Here is a 23,551-nt window from a genome sequence, read left to right on the forward strand (position 1 = left end):
TATACTCCATTTCCTTTGAAATAAAGGCCAACATTCCATTTGCCTTCCCAATTACCTGCTGAATTTGAATGGTAGCTTCTTGTGCTTTATGCACGAGGAGCCCAAATTCCTCTGTGCTGCAGCTTTCTGCAGTCTTTCTCCATTTCAATAATATTCAGCTCCTTTCTTCTTCCTGCCAAAGTGCATAACTTCCTATTTTCCTACATTAAGTCCAGGATTCTCCATTGAGAGACCACCCGCAACCATTACTAGCGAGGATAGAGAATTTGGTGCACAGCCAAATCTCTCATTCACTGCAGAAGGACCAAAGAATCCATTGCCGCAAATGGATGGAGAATCCCTATATTCTATCTGCTAAGTTTTTGCTGACTCACATAATCTGTCTATATCCTTCTGAAGACTCTTTGTGACAATCCTGATTGTTATCACATCTAATAAATTTGTCAGGCATTATTTCCCCTTAATGAAGCCATGCTGACTCTGCTTTATTGTTGTGGTAGTCACCACTGATGTATATATTGTACATATAGGATGTTGATAGAGGTGCTTTACGGTAAGGCCTCTGTACTACAGGTACGGGGGTAGATCCCTGCCTGCTGGCTCTGCCTAGTAGGTGGAGTATAAATATGTGTGCTCCCAGTACAGCAGCCATTTCATCAGCTGCTGTAGGAGGCCACACATCTCAGTGTAATAAAGCCTCGATTACATCCTACTCTCGTCTTTGTGTAATTGATCGTGCACCAATGTATTACACTGAGTTTTTCAGAAGATGGACCTCCGCATCAAGCCGGATTGCCTGCATCTGCATCCGCAAGCAGACAATGCCAAAAAGGACTTTGAACATTGGCGAGCCTGTTTTGAAGCGTACATCGGGTCTGCGCCAGACGAAATTCCAGAAGCACAGAAGCTCCAGATCCTTTACACGCGGCTGAGTTCCAAAGTCTTTCCACTTGTCCAGGACGCGCCGACCTACGCAGAGGCCATGGCGCTACTGAAGGAAAACTACGCTCAGCGGACTAACACACTCTACGCCAGGCACATCCTCTCTATGCGGCGTCAACTTCCCGGTGAGTCGGTGGAAGATTTCTGGCGCGCCCTGCTGCCCCCTAGTTAGAGACTGTGACTGTCAGGCTGTTTCGGCCACGGAACACTTGAATTTGCTAATGAGAGACGCATTTGTTACGGGCATAGGGTCTGACTACATCCGTCAGCGCCTCTTAGAGGGGGCCACGCACGACCTCGCGGTGACCAAAAAAACTAGCGCTTTCATTTACGGTCGCATCACGCAACCTATGTCCCCGACCGTGCGACCCACCCCCCCTGTGCATCGTGGACTCCGCAGATGGCCGCCCCATCGTGGACCCCATCAGCGACCGCCCTCAGCCAACCCCACATCTGCGCCGCGCGGCAGCCAACCAACCCCGGGGGGCCCAAATGCTACTTCTGTGGGCAGTCAAAACACCCCCAACAGCTCTGCCCGGCACGGAGCGCCCTCTGCAAGGCCTGTGGCAAGAAGGGACATTTCGCTGCAGTGTGCTAGGCCCGCTCAATCGCCATTATTGTCCCGGCACCCCCCACGTGCAGCCAGTGGGTGCTGCCATCTTCCCCTCCTAGGACCACGTGCGGCCAGTGGACGCCACTATCTTGCTCAACTCGCAACACGTGCGGCCCGTGGGCGCAGCCATCTTGTTCCTCCCAGGACCAATGGGTGCTGCCATTTTGCTTCTCCCACGACACGTGTGGCCTGTGGGCGCTGCCAATTTACCCGACTCAGGACCCATGCCCGTCGGGCACCTCATCCGGCCTCTCATCGCCTGCAACCGCCAACGACTGGTGACGATTGACCAGTCTCGACCACACAACCTCGCGACTGCTTCAACAAAAGTGAAGGTCAACGGGCACGAGATCTCCTGCCTGCTGGACTCCGGGCGCACTGATAGCTTCATTCACCCCAATACGGTAAGGCGCTGCTCCCTCGCAGTACACCCAGCTAACCAGAGAATCTCCCTGGCCTCTGGGTCCCACTCCGTGGCGATCCGGGGGTAAAGCATCGCCACTCTCACTGTCCAGGGCGTGGAGTTCAGCGGCTTCCGCCTCTACGTCCTCCCCAACCTCTGTGCTGCCTTGCTACTCGGCCTGGACTTCCAATGCAACCTCCAGAGCCTAACCCTGAAATTCGGCGGGCCTTTACCACCCCTTTCTGTGTGCGGCCTCGCGACCCTTAAGGTCGACCCACCTTCCCTTTTTGCAAACCAAACCCCGGATTGCAAACCCGTCGCCACCAGGAGCAGACGGTACAGCGCCCAGGACAGGACCTTCATCAGGTCTGAAGTCCAGCGGCTCCTTCAGGAAGGCATCATCGAGGCCAGCAACAGCCCTTGGAGAGCCCAAGTGGTAGAGGTCAAAATTGGGGAGAAAAACAGATGGTCGTTGACTACAGTCAGACCATCAATCGGTACACGCAGCTTGACGCGTACCCCCTCCCACGCATATCTGATATGGTCAATCAGATTGCACAGTACCGGGTCTTCTCGACAGTAGACCTGAATTCTGCCTACCACCAGCTCCCCATCTGCAAGGCAGACCACCCATACACTGCGTTTGAGGCAGACGTCCGCCTTTACCACTTTCTTAGGGTTCCCTTCTGCGTCACCAACAGGGTCTCGGTCTTCCAACGGGAGATGGACTGAATGGTTGACCGGTACGGGCTGCGGGCCCCTTTCCCGTACCTGGACAATGTCACCATCTGTGGCCACGATCAGCGGGATCATGACGCCAACCGTGCCAAATTTCTCCACACCGCCACTCTCCTCAACCTCACGTATAACAAGGAGATGTGCATGTTCAGCAAGACCCGCTTAGCCATCCTCGGCTATGTGGTCCAGAACGGAGTTCTGGGGCCCGACCCCGATCACATGCGCCCCCTCATGGGACTCCCCCTCCCCTGCTGCCCCAAGGCCCTCAAACGTGGCCTGCGGTTCTTTTCGTATTATGCCCAGTGGGTCCCAAATTATGCGGACAAGGCCCGCCCACTCATTCAATTCACTGTTTTCCCTCTGAAGGCCGAGGCTCACAAGGCCTTTAACCGTATCAAGGCCGACATCGCCAAGGCCGCGATGCTCGCGGTCGATGAGACGCTCCCCTTCCAAGTTGAGAGCGGTGCATCAGACGTCGCTCTGGCCGCCACCCTCAACCAGGCAGGCAGGCCCGTGGCATTCTTTTCCCGCACCCTCCATGCCTCCGAAATTCGACACTCCTCTGTCGAAAAAGAGGCCCAAGCCATCGTTGAAGCTGTGCGGCATTGGAGGCATTACCTGGCCGGCAGGAGATTCACTCCCCTCACTGACCAATGGTCGGTTGCCTTCATGTTTGATAACACACAGCGGGGCAAGATCAAAAACGATAAAATCTTGAGGTGGAGGATCGAGTTCTCCACCTATAATTACGAGATTTTGTATCGCCCCGGTAAGCTTAACGATCCCCCCGATGCCCTATCCCGAGGTACATGTGCCAGCGCATAAGTGGGCCGGCTCCGGACCCTGCACGACAACCTCTGTCACCCAGGGGTCACACGTTTTTACCATTTCATCAAGGCCCGCAACATGCCCTACTCCATCGAGGAAGTCAGGGCGATCACCAGAGACCGCCAGGTCTGCACGGAGTGTGAACCGCACTTCTACAGGCCAGATCGTGCGCGCCTGGTGAAGGCCTCCCGCCCCTTTGAACGCCTCAGCGTGGACTTCAAGGGCCCCTCCCCTCCACCGGCCGCAACACGTACTTTCTCAGTGTGGTCGATGAATATTCCCGATTCCCCTTTGCCATCCCATGCCCCAACATGACGTCTGCCACCGTCATCAAAGTCCTCAACACCATCTTCACTCTGTTCGGCTTCCCCGCCTATGTCCACAGCGACCGGGGATCCTCATTCATGAGCGATGAGCTGCGCCAGTACCTGCTCAACAGGGGCATTGCCTCGAGCAGGACGACCAGCTACAACCCCAGGGGAAACGGGCAGGTGGAGAGGGAGAATGGGATGGTCTGGAGGGCCATCCAGCTGGCCCTACCGTCCAGAAATCTCCCGGCCTCCCGCTGGCAGGAGGTCCTCCCCGACGCACTTCACTTCATTCGGTCGCTCCTGTGCACTGCAACTAATGAAACCCCCCATGAACATCTCTTTCCCTTCCCTAGGAAGTCCACATCCGGGGTTTCGCTCCCGACATGGCTGGCTGCTCCAGGACCCATTCTCCTCCGTAGCCACGTTCGACTCCACAAGGCGGACCCGTTGGTTGAGAGGGTACAACTACTTCACGCTAACCCGCAGTACGCCTACGTAGCGTACCCCGATGGCTGCCAAGACACAGTCTCCTTCAGGGACCTGGCTTCAGCTGGTTCCACAACCCCCCACCCCCTCCGACCCACCCCATCCACCCCCCCCCCCCCCCCCCCACCCCCGCGCCGGACTCATTTTTTTTAACGGGGGTGAATGTGGTAGTCACCACTGATGCATATATGGGATGTTGATATGGGTGCTTTATGGTAAGGCCCCTGCCTGCTGACTCCGCCCAGTAGGCGGCGTATAAATATGTGTGCTCCCAGTACAGCAGCCATTTTGTCAGCTGCTGTAGGAGCCCACACATCTCAGTGTAATAAAGCCTCGATTACATCCTACTCTCGTCTTTGTGCAATTGATTGTGCATCAATTGTGTTATGTATTTCCAAATGCTCTGCTATTACACCCTTGATAATGGACTCTAACATTTCCCAACGACAGATGTTAAGTTAGAACATAGAACATAGACCATACAGTGCAGAAGGAGGCCATTTGTCCCATCGAGTCTGCACCGACCCACTTAAGCCCTCACTTCCACCCTATCCCAGTAACCCAATAATCCCTCCTAACCTTTTTTGGACACAAAGGGCAATTTAGCATAGCCAATCCACCTAACCTGCACGTCTTTGGACTGTGGGAGGAAACCGGAGCACCCGGAGGAAACCCACGCAGACACGGGGAGAACGTGCAGACTCCGCACAGACAGTGACCCAGCAGGGAATCGAACCTGGGACCCTGGCGCTGTGAAGCCACAGTGATAATCACTTGCGCTACCATGCTGCCCACTGTTAACTGGCCTATAGTTACCTGATATTTGTCTCATTAAAATTCCTGAGAAATAATGTTTTTTTTAGTGACCTAAAGCTAACAGGAACTGTATGATAAATTAGTGAAGACATATCGTGGCATGATGGTAAAATACTTTGGCATAAAAATGATATAATCACAGATAAATGTATTTTTCAATATTTTTATTACATTATTCACATTCTATACATAAAAAAGAAAACACCCCCACCCCCAAACAGAACCAGTACAAAAAGATGCACTCTCAACAGCACCCTGCACCCCAACCCATCCCCCAAAATCCCGACCCCCCATCCCCACAAGCTGACGGTGATCAACTCTTCGAAATGCAGAATGAACAGTCGGCATCTTTCATAGAACCACTCGATTGCCGCTCTCAAAGTGAACTTAATGTTTTCAGGCTATAGGAATTCTATTAAGTCCCTCAGCCATTATGAGACACAGGGGGAGAAGCTGATCTTCACCCCAACAGGACCCACCTGCAAGCAATCAGTGAGGTGAAGGCTGAAACATCAGCCCCCACCTACTGCTCCGGCAGATCCAACACCCCAAATATGGCCCCAAGGAGATTGGGCTCCAAATCCGTGAGCAAGATTGCCAACATGGTGCTAAAGAACAAACCCCAAAACCTCCCCAGGTTAGGGCAAGACCAGAACATGTGAACATGATTGGCTGGGCCCCTCCCACAGCACTCACACTTGACCTCCACTTCCTCAAACAATCAGTTGTGGCATTCACCCTGAGCAACATTTCACACCACACCCCCTCCTCCAGTGCCATTCCCAATTCCTCCTCCCACATAGTCTTAACCCCCTCCAGTGGTATCATAATCTTCCTCCAAATTCATTGCATAAATCCCCGAGGTACCCCCCTTACATGCCCGCCACCGATAGCACTCTCGAACAGTGAGGAAGGCAGCATCACTGTGAACTTCGGAAAGATCTTCCTCGCAAAATCCTGCACCTTCACATACTGGAAAGCTTTTGTCCGTGGGATCCCAAACCTCTCCTCACAAATCATTCCTACCACCCCCTTGTCCTCCCAGCCCCGGCAACTAGCATCCAATCTAGCTGGTTCAAACAAGTATTTGCACAGATCGGCTACATCTTCGACCACGCCCCTAACTTCAGTGCTGCTGAAATTGCCTACAAATCCTCAGAGTCGCTACCACCTCCGCATTGCCTGAGTGATTCCCTGGGGAGAAAGGGGCTGGCGCTGTTACCACCACCGCAACCCGACCCCTTACATGAACCCGCCTCTATCTTGACCCATATTTCCTCTTGCTCCCTGTATCATCCCACCATCTTCTCAGCGTTCGCCGGCCAGTAGTGGTAAATCAGGTTCGGCAGAGCCAAACCACCAAACTGCTGACCCCTCTGAAGTACCATTTTCCTTTTTCTAGCTACTTTGCCTGCCCAAATAAACAAAGTGATCAACCACTCCACCCCCTAAAAAAACACCTTCGGCAAAAACACTGGCAGGTATTGGAATAAAAATAGAAACCGTGGTAAAATACTGATCTTCATCGATTGAACCTGGCCGACCAACGACAGAGGAAAGCTATCCCACCTCTATAAATTTGCCTTGACCCTACCCCCCAGGCTCGTGAAGTTAAATTTACAAAGTAAGGCCCAATCTCGCGCCACCTGCACCCCCAAATACCTAAAGTGGGAAGTCGCCACACAAAACCTCAGCACGTTCTCCAAGTTCAATTTGTAACCCGAGAAAGCCTCAAATCGGGTCAACAGCCCATTATATCTGCACACCATGGGAACCAGGCCCATGATATACAAAAGAAGGTCATTGGCATATAGGGAAACACTGGGCAGAATTCTTTGACAATGAGGCTATGTCCCCATGCCTGCGAGAAAAAGGGCGCAAATCATTCTGGACTTTCCTGGAGAAAGTCGAGAGTGATTCTCCGATTTGAAGGGGGCTTCCAGGGCCCCGGCGTTGTCCTCGCAGCTCCGGCTGCCGTTACGGGGCCCTGCACCTCCGACCGCGGGTCCACGCAACATGGCGGACCCGCACAGCGGGCCAGCCCCGACAATATAAACACCCCCAGGTCTCGCTCGCCCGCCGATCGGTGGCCCCCAATCACGAGCCTGGCCGTCCTGGAGCCCCCCCCCCCCCCCACCCCCGCCCCCGGAGGCTTGGGGAATCCCGCCCATCTGCCCCCGTCACCATCCCCCTTCACTATCTGACTGCCTCAGCACGATGGCCAATGGCTCTATCCCAACACAAACAGGAGAGGGGGCATAGGGCACCCCTGTCTCGTTTCCCTATAAAGCTGGAAGTATTCTGAATTCCAATCATTCATTCGGGCACTCACCTTGGGCTCTCTACAGACAAGTTAACACACAACACAACTTAGGCCCTATCCCAAACCGTTCCAACACCGCAAACAGGTAACTCCACTCCACCCAGTCGGTGGTGGTGGCAACACTGAAGATTTGGAGGCAGTTGAGGCAGCAGTTGTGGGCGGGGTCAAGAGAGATGCCGATTACGGGGAACCATAGGTTTGATTCAGGGAAGTTGATGAGAGGTTTTGGAGATGGGAGGAGAGGGAGTCAGGGTATTAAAAGACCTGTTCATGAGAGGTTGTTTTGGGAGGCTTGAGGAGTTGGGGAGAAATATGGACTGGGGCAGGGGGAAGTATTTAGGTACTTGCAGCTTCGGGACTTTGCCAGAAGGAGGTTCAGAGTTTTCCGATGACGCCGGCCCTCATGTTGTTGGAAGAGTTATTGACGGCAGGGGGGTGGCGTCGGTGAAAAATGGGAGGATTTGGGGGGAGGTTAAGGTATCATTGGAGGAGATTAAAGCCAAGTGGGAGGAAGAGTTGGGGGAAGTTATGGAGGACAGTCTGTGATGTGAGGTGCTCTGGAGAGTAAACGCCTCAACCTCATGCGTGAGGTTGGGGCCGATACAGCTGAAGATCATGTGGATGAGCCGACTCTTTGAGGGGGTGGAGGATGTATGTGAGCGCTGTGGCAGGTGCCCCGCAAACCATGTTCACATGTTTTGGTCCTGCCTGAAGCTAGAGGGGTATTGGAGGGATGTTTCTAAGGTCATTTCATGGGCTGGTACATGTGAGTTTGGAGCCAGAGCCCCATGAAGCCATTTTCGGGGTGTCGGATTGGCCTGGGCTGCAGGCGGGTGCGGGGCAGATGTTTTAGCCGTTGCCTCATGGATTGCCCAGAGGTGGTTCCAGCTGGGGTGGAGGTCAGCTTCTCCGCCCTGTGCCTCAGCTTGGCAGGGGGACCTGCTGGAATTTCTGATGCTCGAGAGTGACGTTTGAGCCGAAGGTGAGGATGGAAGGGTGCTGTCATTCATGGGCATTGTTTATCATGCACTTTCAAGAATTGGATGCCACCGAACTTTGGGGGTGGGGGGGTGAGGGCGAGGAGCTATTCGGGGTGTTTAGCGCATTGTTTATGGGATGACAGTTAATTCTCTTTATTTAATTCAGAATTTCTCATGAAGCCCATTGCTCTCTCCTTCTGCTTTGCATCCTGCATTTAAAGGTGAGGGATTCCTGGTGTCTAATAAACAATGGGTGAAATTTCAAAGAGAGGCTGCATATTGCTCAAATAGGTATCTCACTGGTAAATTCAAGTGTTAGATTCTCATTATCTTGCCCCCACAATCTTTATAACTCCCTTCAGGCCTAAAACCATACTGCCCCCGGAAATTTCTGTTTCTCTGGCTTTCGTCTCTTGTGTGCACCCGCTCTCTTGTGTTTTAACCTGGTCCTGAATTTGGCATGACATTCTTGAATCTTAAAAGCAACAATGGATAAATAGAACCATCAAAATGACCTTTTGGGCTTGGGTATGAAGGAAGCCTGGAATGTGCTTATTTCTTTTCACACCTTTTAATCAATTAAAGGTATAAAAATATTACATTTGTATTTGGGAAAACCGGAATATTTTACAAACCTCATTAGAAGCGTGCAAATAGCAATATTGAAAATGCTGTTTTTGCAAATGTATGTTACTACATGTAGGAAAATAAAATACCCTATTTTAGCTTAAAACAGAAAATGCGGGAAATTCTAAAAGTATTAAAATAATGAAAGTAGGTCTGGCAGCATATGTGAAGAGAGAAATGGGGAGGGATCTTATGGAGCCCGCATTAACAGAAATGTGGTGTGAGGGGTGACTTCATTAGGTGGGATGAAAATCTTTTTTGTTTTCTCAACGATGGACTAAAATGCAGAGTTATTGTTGAGGAGGGTTGCGGAGTGAGGTGGAAAATGAGGGCCTAAAGGTCAATGTCAGAACTTCCCAAACATGTGTCCATCTCAGGGCTTTGGCTTGTCTAGGTTTCGAGTTCACTTAGAATATTTCAATTATACCTACTGAAATTGCAGTTGGACAATGTCCTTTACTACATAGAAAGGAGGGGCAGCCAAGTCTGCAAGGTCAACCATTATCAGTGGTAAGGACAACACTGGACACTAATGTGAACATTCAATAAAGAGTGAACAAAAAAACACAAATTTGTTTCTTCCACTATGAAGGAAATGTGCCTCGCTCCCCTGTAACCTTCAGTGCATGCCATTCATGTGGTGTGCCAGTACATTTAGCTCTCTGACTAATAATTATGCACACAAGAATAAAGTGAAATGTGAAATTTAATTTTGAAAAGCACCTATGCCACTTTCATACTCTCAATTCTAATGTTAATTACAATGTAGTTGGGCAGGAAAGTTGTGGCCGAGATGCGAGATGCGAGATGTTTCCCCACAGAGGCTCTTTGTAGCCTACCTACACCTTCTGCTTTGTTAGCTGATGGTAGACTTCACCAATGAAAAGCTTCCAGTCACTGAAATGTGTTTTCCATGCATTCTGCCGGCACGTAGAAGTAAATTGTAATTGTGTGGGAAACAGATAAAAGGAAGAAAGCACCAGTGGTGCACAATTCCGGTTATGACATCAGGAATGGCACGTTCTTGAAAGAAATCCTGGTCACAGAGTTAATACTTCAGGTTGATGACCAAGATCATTGACCTGAAATCTGTTTCTTTGCAGATTTTGCCCGACTTGCTGAGAGCTTCCTGCATTTTATGTTCTTATTTCAGATTTCCAGCATCAGCAGTATTTTGATTTTTACTCAATTTTAGCTAATTATGGTAGCTGCTTTTAGAGGCTGTGGCTTGCATCTTCAAGTTTGTAAGTTAAGAGGCGTGTCTCACATAAATTTATTCAAGTCGACTTCCGGTGACGGCGGGTGGGAGGCGGCCCCGCACAATGGAGGGCTGCCGTTCGGGAACGGCATTTTATGGGCTTTAAGCCCGGTCCCAGGGTCCGCGGAGGCGGCAGAAGCAGGGAGAAGGCACGGAGGAGGCACAGTGAAGACAAAGGAGGAAAAAAAGAACAAAGAAAAATGTCGAGGGTGGGCAAGAAAACGGCCGGAAAAAAAACAGCTGGAGGTCCGTCGGGGAGTCACCGCTGGGTCACCAGGAAAAATGGAGGCTGGAGCACCAGGGAAGGCCGCACTGCTTACGGCTGAAGAAATAACTAAGGTGATGGCTGCGGAATTTGAAAAGCAGTTGGCGCAGATTGCGAAATGCATGGAGACGGTGAGGAAGGAGATGAGGGAGGTTTTGAGTGTGCTGGTGGAGGAGGCGGTTTCCCCGGTGAGGACGGAGGTGGCGAGCACAGTGGCGGAGGTGCGAGAGCAAGGGGAGGCGCTGAAAGAAGTGGAGGAGACGTTATTGCAGCACGGTGATCAACTTGCCTCGATGGGGAAAGAGATGCGGAAGGTGATGGATACTAACAAGGATCTGCGAGGAAAAATGGAAGACCTGGAAAACAGATCCAGGCGACAGAATTTGAGGATTGTGGGGCTGCCCGAAGGAGTTGAAGGACCGAAGCCGACTGAGTATTTTGCCGCGATGCTGGCAAAACTATTAGGGGAGGGGGAGGATCCCTCCCGATATGAACTGGATCGGGCTCATCGGTCATGGAGGCCTGTACCAAAGGCGAATGAGCCGCCAAGGGCAGTGACTCTGTGCTTCCGTAGGTACAGGGTGAAGGAGAAGGTCCTGAGCTGGGCCAAGCAGAAGCGGGTGGTGCAGTGGGCTGGAGCTGGTATACGTGTATACCAGGACTTTACGGTGGAGCTGGCAAGGAGGCGGGCTGCCTTCAACCGGGTGAAGAGGGCACTGTACATTAGCAAGGTGCGTTGCGGCATTGTATATCCAGCGAAGCTGAGGGTGACTTACAAGCTCAGGGACTTTTATTTTGGAACGGCGGAAGCAGCGGAGGAGTTTGCGAAAGCAGAAGGACTGTGGCAGAACTGACAAATTGAGGAATGGCCATGTGCCGATGTAACCTCATGACTGTACTTTCTTCTTTTTTGTATCACTGCGCGCGGGCGTAGAGATTAAAGGAGCCAATGTGGTATATATTTGGACAAGGGAGGGGACGGGACTTTCACTCAAAATGAGAATTCTTTGGGGTGTAGGTGGATATGCGGGGTTTGTGTGCTAAAAGGGGATCTTTGGGCTTTCCTAGGGCCGGGCAAGTGGGAAAGGGACCCGGGCGGAGTCCTCCACGCTGGCCGGTTTAAGCCGGCCAGTGAATGGGAGTGAGGTGAGGGGAGGGGCTGCGGCCATCGGAGCCTGGCAGAACAGGGTCCGTGTGGTCTAGCAGGGGTGGAAAGTTGGGGGGAAGTAACCGAGGTTGGGAGGAGGAGTTTTACTAGAGGCAGTGGACGGGAGGAGCTGGAGACCAGGGGGGGGGGTGGAGCTGTGTAAGATTAAGGGTGACCACGGGTAATCCCTGATTCCTTTTTGTCATTTATTTATGTAAACATGCGGGTTGAGGTTTGGGGGTTGGTGGGTAGATGGGATCATTGTTGTTATTATGGGGACTGACATATCTTGCTGATTATTGTTTATTGTTGATGGATGTAAATGTGGGAGAAAATGTGAAAAAGGAGGAGAATAAAAAAAAATTAAAAATAAAATAAAAATAAATAAATGTATTCAAGTCAGCTTTGACCATTAGTATTAAGTCGATATCGATTGATCATCAGATTCAATTTAGATAACTTTCTGCAATTCTGATCAATTTTCTACACAAATCTTACCCTCAGTTTTGATTTTCAAAGCTGTTCTCACCAAAGCAAAAAGGGTTGCATTGAACATCACTGTTCCATCACTATTCAAGGGCATGTTCATGGCTACCAATCTCTGCAATTTAAAGTAAATATTAGATATACAATGGAAAATATTTTACCATATTATTTCATGTACTGTTTGGATGTGAATTATTATAATTTGAGCAATCTGAGGTGCAGGCTTGCAGAATCATCTTTTATGCTCCTTGACTCAGAGGAAGTTCCATTACGGCATCATAATGGGACAAAAGGACATTCAATCCATTGAGTCCAAGCTAACTCTCTGTAGAGCAATGCAATTCATCCTATTGCACGTCTCTGTCTCCATAGCCCTGCAAATTTACTTCTCTCAAGTGTCCATCCAATTTCCTTCTGAAATTATTCATCATTTTTTTAAAAAATCATTCATGGGATGTGGCATTGCTGATTGGGCCAGCATGTCGTATGAGGAATGGTTGAGGACTCAGGATCTGTACTCGTTGGAGTGTAGAAGGATGAGGGGGGATCTTATTGAAACTTACAGGATTCTGCGAGGCCTGGAGAGGGTGGACATGGAGAGGATGTTTTAACTTGTAGGAAAAACTAGAAGCAGAGGACACAATCTCAGACTAAAGGGACGATCCTTTAAAACAGAGATGAGGAGGAATTTCTTCAGCCAGACGCTGGTGAATCTGTGGAGCTCTTTGCCACAGAAGGCTGTGGAGGCCAAATCACTGAATGTCTTTAAGACAGAGGTAGAGAGGTTCTTGATTAATAGGGGGATCAGGGGTTATGGGGAGAAGGCAGGAGAATGGGGATGGGAAAAATATCAGCCCTGATTGAATGGTAGAGCAGACTCGATGGGCTGAGTGGCCTAATTCTGCTCCTATGTCTTTGGTCTTATTTATTGCCCATCCTTTTTTTAAAATAAATTTAGAGTACCCAATTATAATTTCTTTTCCAATTAAGGGGCAATTTAGCATGGCCAATCCACCTAACCTGTACATATTTGGGTTGTGGGGGTGAAATCCATGCAGACATGGGGAGAATGTGCAAACTCCACACGGACAGTGACCCAGGGCCGGGATTCGAACCTGGGTCCTCAGCGCCGCAGTCCCAGTGCTATCCACTGCGCCACATGCCGCCCTTATTGCCCATCCTTAATTCCCCTTGAACTGAGTTAACCACATTGTTGTGCAAATGGTGTCATCTGGTAGGCCAGATCAGGTAAGGACAACATATTTCCTCCTCTAAAGAACATTAGTGACCATTCACAATGACTCTTAATTCCAGATATTTATGGAATTCAAAGTTCACCATCCGCTGTGGTGGGATTCGAATCATAGTTTCCAAGGATTACCCTCACTCTCTAGATTTCTAGTGCAGTGGCAATAACACTATGCCACCGTTTCTCCCAAATCCCTTGTCATTCCCACTTCTATTGCACTCAGAGCCAGTTAGTCTCAGTCATTGAAAAAAGTTCTGCCTCACAATCCCTGCATTTCTTGCCACCAGCTGAAATATACTAGTTCTTGTTCCATCAACTAATAGAACAGCTTTTCTCTGTCCACCATATCTAAAACTTTCATTATCTTGTACAACCCTATCAAATCTCTCCTCAATCTCTTTTGCTCCAAGAAGAACAACCCCAGCTTCTCCAAACAAATCTTGTTGCTAATATCACTCATCCTTAAAACCACTCTGATAAATCTCTTCTGCACCTCGCAAGGATTCTTACTTCGGAAAGTGTGGTGACCAGAATTAGGGGCGAGTTTCTCCGACCCCCCGCCGGGTCGGAGAATCGCCGGGGGCTGGCGTGAATCCCGCCCCCGCCGGTTGCTGAATTCACCGGCACCGGATATTCGGCGGGGGCGGGAATCGCGCCGCGCCGGTTGGCGGCCCCCCCCCCCCCTCCCCGCGATTCTCCGGCCCGGATGGGCCGAGGTCCCGCCGCTAAAATGCCTGTCCTGCCAGCATAGATTAAACCACCTACCTTACCGGCGGGACAAGGCGGCGCGGGCGGTCTCCGGGGTCCTGGGGGGGGGGGGCGCGGGGCGATCTGGCCCCGGGGGGTGCCCCCACGGTGGCCTGGCCCGCGATCGGGGCCCATCGATCCGCAGGCTGGCCTGTGCAGTGGGGGCACTCTTTCCCTTCCGCCTTCGCCACGGTCTCCACCATGACAGAGGCGGAAGAGACTCCCTCCACTGCGCATGCGCGGGAATGCCGTCAGCGGCCACTAACGCTCCCGTGCATGCGCCGCCCGGAGATGTCATTTCCGCGCAGGCTGGCAGGGCGGAAATTCGGCCGGCGCGGGCCTAGCCCCTTGAGGTTGGGGCTCGGCCCCCCCAAGATACGGAGCATTCCGCACCTTTGGGGCGGCGCGATGCCCGACTGATTTGCGCCGTTTTGGGCGCCAGTCGGCGGACATCGTGCTGATACCGGAGAATTTTGCCTCAGATGCAAGACTCTAGTTGTGGCCTAAACAGAGCTACCTTTATTTATGAAGGCCAAGATCCCATATGCTTTGCTAATTACTCTCTTAGCCCCCCCCCCCCGGTCATTATGGAAATTATTTTCCTGAGAGCCCAGACCACCATTATTCTTGCTGAAGTAGTTGCGCCCCAGAGAAACTATTATTTGATTGACAGATCAGGGTCTCCGATCTCTGCGGTCAATTTCACAATGTTTAGTTCAGTAAAGTCGTCATAGTCCCCTTTGAGGGGGAGAGCTGACTGGTGGTGATTTAAACTGAGAATCTCCACATCTCAGGTGAGGGGCAAGGTTGAGAAGGTGGGTCTTCATGAATAACCGCAGCCAATATGGGAATTGAACCCGCTCTGTTGGCCTCACTCTGCATCGCAAACCAGCTGTCCAGCCAACTGAGCTAAACCAGCCACCTTACACAAGGTTAAGTGGTTTCAAGGGCTTGTGGTTTTTGTTATTGGCACTTTAAAGGGGTTGGATGATTATAATTTCTGTTACTATATATTGAAGTGCTTTTTTAAAAACATAATAGAAAGTTAGATATCAATAACTTTTTAAAAAGCTTTGTTTTTTTACACATCTTACTATCACTATAGGATTCATCGGTTCTTAAAAGTGTATAATCGTTCAGTGAGCATTGATTTCATAAAATTTACATTGCAGAAGGAGGCCATTCAGCCCATCGAGTCTGCACCAGCCCTTGGAAAGAGCACCCTACCCAAGCCCACACCGCCACCCTATCCCTGTAACCCAATAACCCCGCCTAACCTGTTTGGACACTAAGGGCAATTTAGCATGGCCCATTCACCTAACCTGCACATCTTTGGACTGTGGGAGGAAACCGGAGTACCTGAAGGAAACCTATACAGACACGGGGAGGACTTGCAGACTCCGCGCGGACAGTGACCCAAGACGGGAATCGAATCTGGGATCCTGGAGCTGTGAAGCAACTGTGCTACCGTGAAATGGTACTGGGTAGTATGAAGGGCCATGGTGGGGGTGGGTGGAGGAGAATAAGTTGGCACTGGAGGTAGGAGGGGTCAGACAGTGGGTGGAGGGACATAGCTTGATATAGGAGGCATGAGGAACAATGGGCGGTGGGTTGAGGAGCACAGCAAGTTGGGAAGCTAGGAGAGCATGAGAAGAACCTTTTGAACTCACCTTTTAAAAATTCCCCTCATCGCAGACTATAGTTCATGACTCCTCTGAGGGGCCATGAATCACGACTCTTTAAAAACCTGGCCTGACCGGCGCTGAGGTCCCAGGTTCGATCCCGGCTCTGGGTCACTGTCCGTGTAGAGTTTGCACAACCCCCCTGTGTTTGTTTGTTTGTTTGGGTTTCGGCCCCACAACCCAAAGATGTGCAGGATAGATGGATTTGCCACGCTAAATTGCCTTTAATTGGAAAAAATGTATTGGATACTCTAAAAAGAACCTGGCCTGACTCCATGAAAATTGCAGAGGAGTAGAACATACCTATATCCGCAATGGGGCTAGCCAGGTTAGGAGTGTCGGCTATAGGTTTTTGACAGGAACCAACCGGCACCCTTTAAAGGCACTTTTGAAAATCAGACAACCTGGGAATGAGGTTGAGAATCCTGGAATTGGGACCTGCCTGCCATTTTTAAAGGGCTCCCAAGTCATCCCGACTCAATGAAAATTCTACCCTACATATCTTCCCTTGCCAGTATAGTCACTGCAGGATAATTCACAATAAATTGAATCAAGAGCGTAAGAATATAGAAAATAAGAGCATAAGTAGGCCGTAGAGCCCCTCAAGTCTACTCTGCCAATAAATAAGACCACGGTTGATCCTTCAAACTAAACTCCAGGTTTCCTCCCAATCTTCATATCTCTCGATTCTCTTTGAAACAAAAAATCTATCAATCTCAGTCTTAAATATACTCTGATGTGGAGATGCCGCCGTTGGACTGGGTTGGGCACAGTAAAAGTCTTACAACACAGGTTAAAGTCCAACAGGTTTGTTTTGAATTACACTAGCTTTCGGAGCACAACTTCTTCATCAGGTGAATGAAGAGGTGGGTTCCACAAAAATTAAATGATGCAAGATGATACTTTGAATGCGAGTATTTGCAGGTAATTAAGTCTTTACAGGACCAGATAGAGTGACTGGAGAGACAGATAACCTCAGGTTAAAAAGCTGTGAATTGTCTCAAGCCAGGACAGTTGATAGGACTTCGCAAGCCCAGGACAGATGGCGGGGGGTGAATGTAATGAGACATGAATCCAAGGTCCTGATTGAGGCCATACTCATACGTGCGGAACTTGGTTATCAGTTTCTGCTCGGTGATTATGCGTTGTCTGCATTCAGCCCCGAACGTCACCCAAGCACAAAGCAACGCCATTCGTGCTCTCAAGACCACCCACAATATCGTCATAAAACCAGTAGACAAAGGAGGGGCCACCGCCACACTGAACAGAACGGACTAGTGCAAAGAAGTGTATTGACAACTCAACAACCAGGAACACTACAGCCAATTACCCGCAGATCTGACCAAAGAACATACCCGCCAACTCAACAGATTGATCAAGATCTTGGATCCAGATCTCCAGAGCACCCTACGTGCTCTCATCCCATGTACTCATGCGTTGGAGATTTCTATTGCCTCCCGAAAATACACAAGGCCAACACACCAGGTCGTCCTATCGTATCAGGCAATGGGACCCTGTGTGAGAACTTCTCTGGTTATATCAAGTGCATCTTGAAACCCATCGTACAAGAAACCCCCAGCTTCTGTCACGATACGATGGACTTCTTACAGAAACTCAGCATCCATGGACCAGTTGAACCAAGAACATTCCTTGTCACAATGGACGGCTCGGCACTCTACACCACCATCCCCCATGACGACGGCATTGCTGCAACAGCCTCAGTATTCAACACTGACAACTGCCAATCTCCAGACGCAATTCTACAACTCATCCGCTTCATTCTCGATCGCAACGACTTCACCTTCGAAAACAAGTTCTTCATCCAGACACACGGAACAGCCATGGGGACCAAATTCACACCTCTAAACATCAACATCTTCATGCACAAGTTCGAAAAAGACCTCCTCACCGCAAAGCACCTTCTACCGACGTTACACACCAGATACATCGATGACACTTTTTTCCTTTGGACCCACGTCGAAGAATCACTGAAACGACTACACGATGACATCAACAAGTTCCATCCCACCATCAGACTCACAATAGACTACTCTCCATAATCAGTTGCATTCTTGGACACATTCATCTCCATCAAGGACAGTCACCTTAGTTAGCACTTTGCTTTACCACAAGCCCACAGATAACCTCACGAAGCTCCTCTTCTCCAGCTTTCACCCTAAACACATTAAAGAAGCCATCCCCTATGGCCAAGCCCTCTGATAACAGAATTTGCTCAGACGAGGAGGAACGTAACAGACATCTACAGATGCTGAAAGATGCCCTCGTAAGAATGGGATATGGCGTTCGACTCATCGATCGACAGCTCCAACACACCACAGCAAACAAACGCACCGACCTCCTCAGAAGACAAACACAGGACATAGCTGACAGAGTACCCTTCGTCGTCCAGTACTTCCCTGGAGCGGAGAAACTACGCCATCGTCTTCGCAGCGATGAAGCCGAACATCTTGCCAAGGCCCACTACTTGCCTTCAAATAACCGCGCAACCTCAAACAGACCATTGTTTGCAGCAAACTACCCAGCCTTCAGGAGAACAGCGACCACGACACCACACATCCCTGCCATGGCAACCACTGCACGACGTGCCAGATCATCGACATGGGTACCACCATTACACGTGAGAACACCACCCACCTGGTACATGGTACATACTCGTGCGACTTGGCCAACGTTGTCTACCTCATACACTGTAGGAAAGGATGTCCCGAGGCGTGGTATATTGGTGAGACCATGCAGACGCTGCGACAACAGATGAATGGACATTGCGCGACAATCGCCAGGCAGGAATGTTCCCTTCCGGGCGGGGATCACTTCAGAAGTCAAAGGCATTCAGCCTCTGATCTTCGGGTAAGTGTTCTCCAAGGCAGCCTTCAGGACGCGCGACAACGCAAAATCGCTGAGCTGAAACTGATAGCCAAGTTCCGCACACATGAGTACGGCCTCAACCGTACTCATGTGTGCCTTGGATTCATGTCGCATTACATTCACCCCCCACCATCTGGCCTGGGCTTGTAAAATCCTACCAGCTGTCCTGGCTTGAGACAATTCACACCTTTTTAACCTGTGATTATCTGTCTCTCCAATCGCACCGTCTGGACATATAAAGACTTAATTACCTGCAAATACTCGCATTCAAAGTATCATCTTGCATCATTGAATTTGTCTATATATGTGTTTGTGGAACCCACCTCTTCATTCATCTGATGAAGGAGCTATGCTCCAAAAGCTAGTGTGATTCAAAACAAACCAGTTGGACTTTAACCTGGTGTTGCAAGACTTCTTTAATATACTCAATAACTGGGCATCCATAGCCCTCTGGGGTAGACAATTCCAAAGGCTGACAATAATCTGATGAGTCCGAAATGATAAACCTCTGATCCTCAGAAGATTACACCTAGTTACAGACTCTCCAGCTAAGAGAAACAACCTCACAGCATTTTTCCACTCAAAATCTTATATGTTTCAATGAAAATACCTCTGATCTATTTAAACGCCAGACATTATAGGCCCATTCTATTCAATATCTTCTCACGGGGGAATCTCATTCCAGGGATCCATCTAGTGAACCGTCCTTGCATAAGACAATTACATTCTTCGATAGGTATGCCGATAAATATGCAGTTTTATGGATTTTGTGCCCAGAATATCTGCTTAATTCTCAGGGACTATAATTCTCTAACGCTGAGTGCAGGAAAAGCTATGTTGGCCAAATGTGATATTTCTAAACCTTCATGAGTATTTGCATAAATATTAATTGTTAATAGGATTAAATGAAGCTGATTCATTTTGAGGATTGACGCACTTGTATCACAGATATAGATTGGACAAAATAAACCGTAATGTCTTAGATCGCAATAATGATTAGTCTGCCAGGTTTCTGCATGAACAGTCCTTGGAAATAGGTTATATAGACAGATTTAAATTATCAGTGTCACTAATCAATGAAACTTTTCAATTTAGAATTTTGTCTTACCTTGCATGCAACTCTATGTGGACAAAGTTTTCCAAAGCCCAGTGGTGGTTGAATACGTCGAAGTAGAGTAACTACATCAAGATGTTTTATTCTTCCTCTATCAAGAAGTGAATTTTCAAACCATGAGAAAATGATCAGTTAAAGATGTATAATGATGAAACCCACCATACTTTAATCTCATTAGTTCATAAGCTAATAATCTAATTCAGCGTCAAATTGCAATATCTATCTCCATAAATGTCTATGTTCCCAAAAATTAGCTTTGGTCTGAAGATATCTTCAAGGAACTCTCCAAGAATTGTAGTTGAAAGCAACAACACATGGGCAGCAGAGTTTTGGATGGCCTCAAGTTTACAGAGGGTTGAATGCAGGAGGTCAGCCAGGAGTGCATTGGAATAGTCAAGTCTAGCGGTAACAAAGTCATGAGTGAGGGAATATCGAAGGTGTTATGGGTCCGGGTTTACAGAACCCCAAAGTGTTTCATGGAGTTCAACCGACCCACAACTTTTAATAGATTGTGATGTGGGAAGCACACGGTGTACTCTCCAGGTGTGATACAGCAGATATGGACAAGTGGTTTTTAAAACAAAACAATGTTTATTCTATGAACTCAAGTAAACCTTTTAAAAGCAAACATTGAATATCTTAACACCCATTACTTCAAAGATAACCCCAAAAGACAACACTAAATAATCCTTTAAACTGTTCTTTTAAACATCCAAAAGACTTCAAACCTTCAAAAATAGGAGCACATTAGGTTACATTCAATATATTTATAGTCTTTGGATTGCAGAAATTAACAGACCAACTCTGTGTTTCTTCCTGCAGCTCACAGCAAAACAAACAGACACTCCCAGCTGCGTTCTCAAACTGAAACTCAAAAAGCAGAAGTGAGCTCAGCTCCCCCCACCCTCTGACATCACTTCAGTAATATGATCAGCTCCATTTCGTAAAGGTACATTGCTTAAACATCCATTTCTTAAAGGTACTCTCACATGACAAAGGGCAGTTAGTGTGTTGTTATACTCAAAATCAGTTTACTTAGAAACTGGTTCCTGCATTAAAAAAAAAATCGAAAAATCAAGGGTACCACAATTTGGACTGGAAGTTTCAGGTCTCCCCGCCACAATACTAGCAATTCGCGCACAAAGTTAATGGACCTTTGGCCGGTCCATCAAATTTTTGGGATCAGAAAATTAAAGATATATGGCTCGATTCTCCATTTGGGAAACTATGTTCCACCGCCGGAGGTGAATTGCAATCGGTTTATGGTCCCATTGGGAGCATAATATCCATCCCCATCATACGGGGAATCCCGCTATCGGGCTGCCATTTTGAGCGGGTGGCCCAATAGTGTGGCCCAATGGCTGGCCAACCCCCCCACTCCGTACCGCAAATCAGCCCTGAAATCCCCTCCCCACTGCACAGCATCCCCGACCCCTAGATTGCCTGGGTGCCCCCACCCACCCCCATCCTTGGGGGTGAACCGAACCCTCCCCCCAGGGCCCCCTGTAATGGGGAACCCCCCTCCCACAGCAACCCCCATAAGTACTGACAAATGCAGTCCTGGTGTAATAGGACCCTGAGGGGTGTCAAGGAGTTTAGCCTATTGTTCATGTGTCCTTCTGCCACTGCTAGGTTGCAGAGGGAGGGTCCCCAAGGGTCCTTATGGTTGGGTGAGCATGGGCTGTGGGTAAGGGGTTGATCCCGGGACAATCCACTGTCTGGGCTGCCCTTTCCAGTCCTGGGAAACCTGAAGATCACTCTTGGCATGGTGATCTCAAGCAGCCCTTTGTTCAAAACCATCATCCTTGTCTGACCTTTTTAAACTTTGAATGACCTTCTTACTCTGCCTGATCAGACAGTTCACTGAAGATGCAAACCAGGAAAACATTCTCTTTCCTCACATCTGCTCCCTGCTTTTTGAAGTGTCTGAGCCTTGCTAAAAAGCTCACAATACTTGAAAAGCCTTGACATCCCTGAGATCCTTTGAAATGCTTAGCATTCATTCAATTTCACAGCGTAGTACCTTTAACTAGCCTCTGACTGACAGCTTAATGGCTTAGATACAGTAGGCTGAAGGTTTGTTTATTTATCTTTCCCTTCACACTTGAATGCATATGATTTATCTTCTATTGATCCTAACCACAATGTTTATAAACAACCTTGTTCTGATTGACAGCTGCCTGCCACTTCAAAATTGCTAAGTGCTTTCACTGCCTCTTTTCTAACCACAGAAAATACTTTGAACCATAGAAAAGGTACAGCACAGCACAGGAGATGACCATTTGGCCCATGTTGTCTGTGCCAGCCTGAGGACACTCAGGTGCCCTTTCTAATCCCACCTTCCTGAACCCAGTCCATAGTCCTGTAGCTTACAGCACTTAAGGTGCAGATCCAGGTACTTTTTGGAAGAGTTTAGGGTCTCTGCCTCCACCACCAACTCAGGCAGAGAATTCTAGACTCCGACTACCCTCTGCATAAAAACATTCTTCCTCATGTTCCCACTACACCTTCTTTCACTTATCTTGAATCTATGTCCCCTGGTTCTAGAATTCTCTATCAAGGGAAACAATTTTATCCTGTCCACTCTATCTCTTCCCCTCATAGCTTTGTATACCTCAATGAAGTCACTCCTCAACCTTCTTTGTTCCAAGGAGAATAACCCCAACCTATCCAATCTCTCCTCGTAGCTACATTTTTCTAGCCCTGGCAACATTCTTGTAAACCTCCGTGACCCTCTCTCCAGAGCAATTACGTCCTTCCTGTAACGTGGTGACCATAATTGCACACAATACTCCAGTTATGGCCTCACCAGTGCTTTAGACAATTCCAACATTATATCCTTAGTTTTATATTCTATACCTCTGCCAAAGAAGGATAGCATTCCATATGCTTTCTTTAGAACCTTGACTACTTGAACTGCTGCCTTTAGGGACCTGTGTACTTGTACGCCAAGATCTCTCACTTCATCTACCCCATTAGTATATTCCCATTTATTGTGTACTCCCTAAAACTGTTTGACCTCCCTAAATGCATTACCTTACACTTCTTGGTGTTAAATTCCATCTACCACTTTATCGTCCACTCCACCAACCCATCTGTATCATTTTGGAGATTATAGCTATCCTCCACTCAGCCAATCGTTGTGTTGAATGCATATTTCCTAATCGTGCCCTCCATGTTCACATCCAAATCATAATATATAACACAAACAGTAAGGGTCCCAACACCGAGCCCTGTGAAACACCACTTGAAACAACTCCATTTGCAAGGGCAAGTATCGGCCATTACACTTTGTTTCCTGTTAGTAAGCCAACTTTTTATCCAGTTTGTCATATTGCCCGGTATTCCATGGGCTTTTACTTTCTGCCATGTGGGACCTTGTCAAACACCTTGCTAAAATCAATGTACACAACATCCACTACACTACCTTCATCAACCCTTCGTATCAATTAAATTTGTAGGCAAGATCTTCCTTTAACAAATGCATGCTGACTATCCATGACTAGTCCATGCCTTTCTATGTGACAGTTAATCCTATCTCTCAGGATTGATTCTACTAATTTGCCCACCGCTGCCATAGGACGAACTGGCATTTCCTTCTATCCCATTTTAAACTCGTTTGCATTTCTGTAGTCCTCTGGTACCTCCCC

General features: G+C 48.6%; 1 protein-coding gene across 1 annotated transcript in view; it reads right to left on the bottom strand.

The window, feature by feature from the left end:
- Positions 1-23,551, bottom strand: part of cacna1db (calcium channel, voltage-dependent, L type, alpha 1D subunit, b) — a 1,216,201-nt gene that overhangs the window by 150,227 nt on the left and 1,042,423 nt on the right. Inside the window, exons 39-40 of the mRNA XM_072472487.1 lie at positions 19,896-19,992; positions 12,236-12,338 (exon numbers count right to left, since the gene is read on the bottom strand). Of these exons, the coding sequence (XP_072328588.1) occupies positions 12,236-12,338; positions 19,896-19,992 (200 nt within the window). The remainder of the gene's footprint in view (positions 1-12,235; positions 12,339-19,895; positions 19,993-23,551) is intronic.

The sequence above is a fragment of the Scyliorhinus torazame genome, chromosome 13, assembly GCF_047496885.1.
Source record: "Scyliorhinus torazame isolate Kashiwa2021f chromosome 13, sScyTor2.1, whole genome shotgun sequence".
In the NCBI taxonomy this organism is placed as follows: Eukaryota; Metazoa; Chordata; class Chondrichthyes; order Carcharhiniformes; family Scyliorhinidae; genus Scyliorhinus; species Scyliorhinus torazame.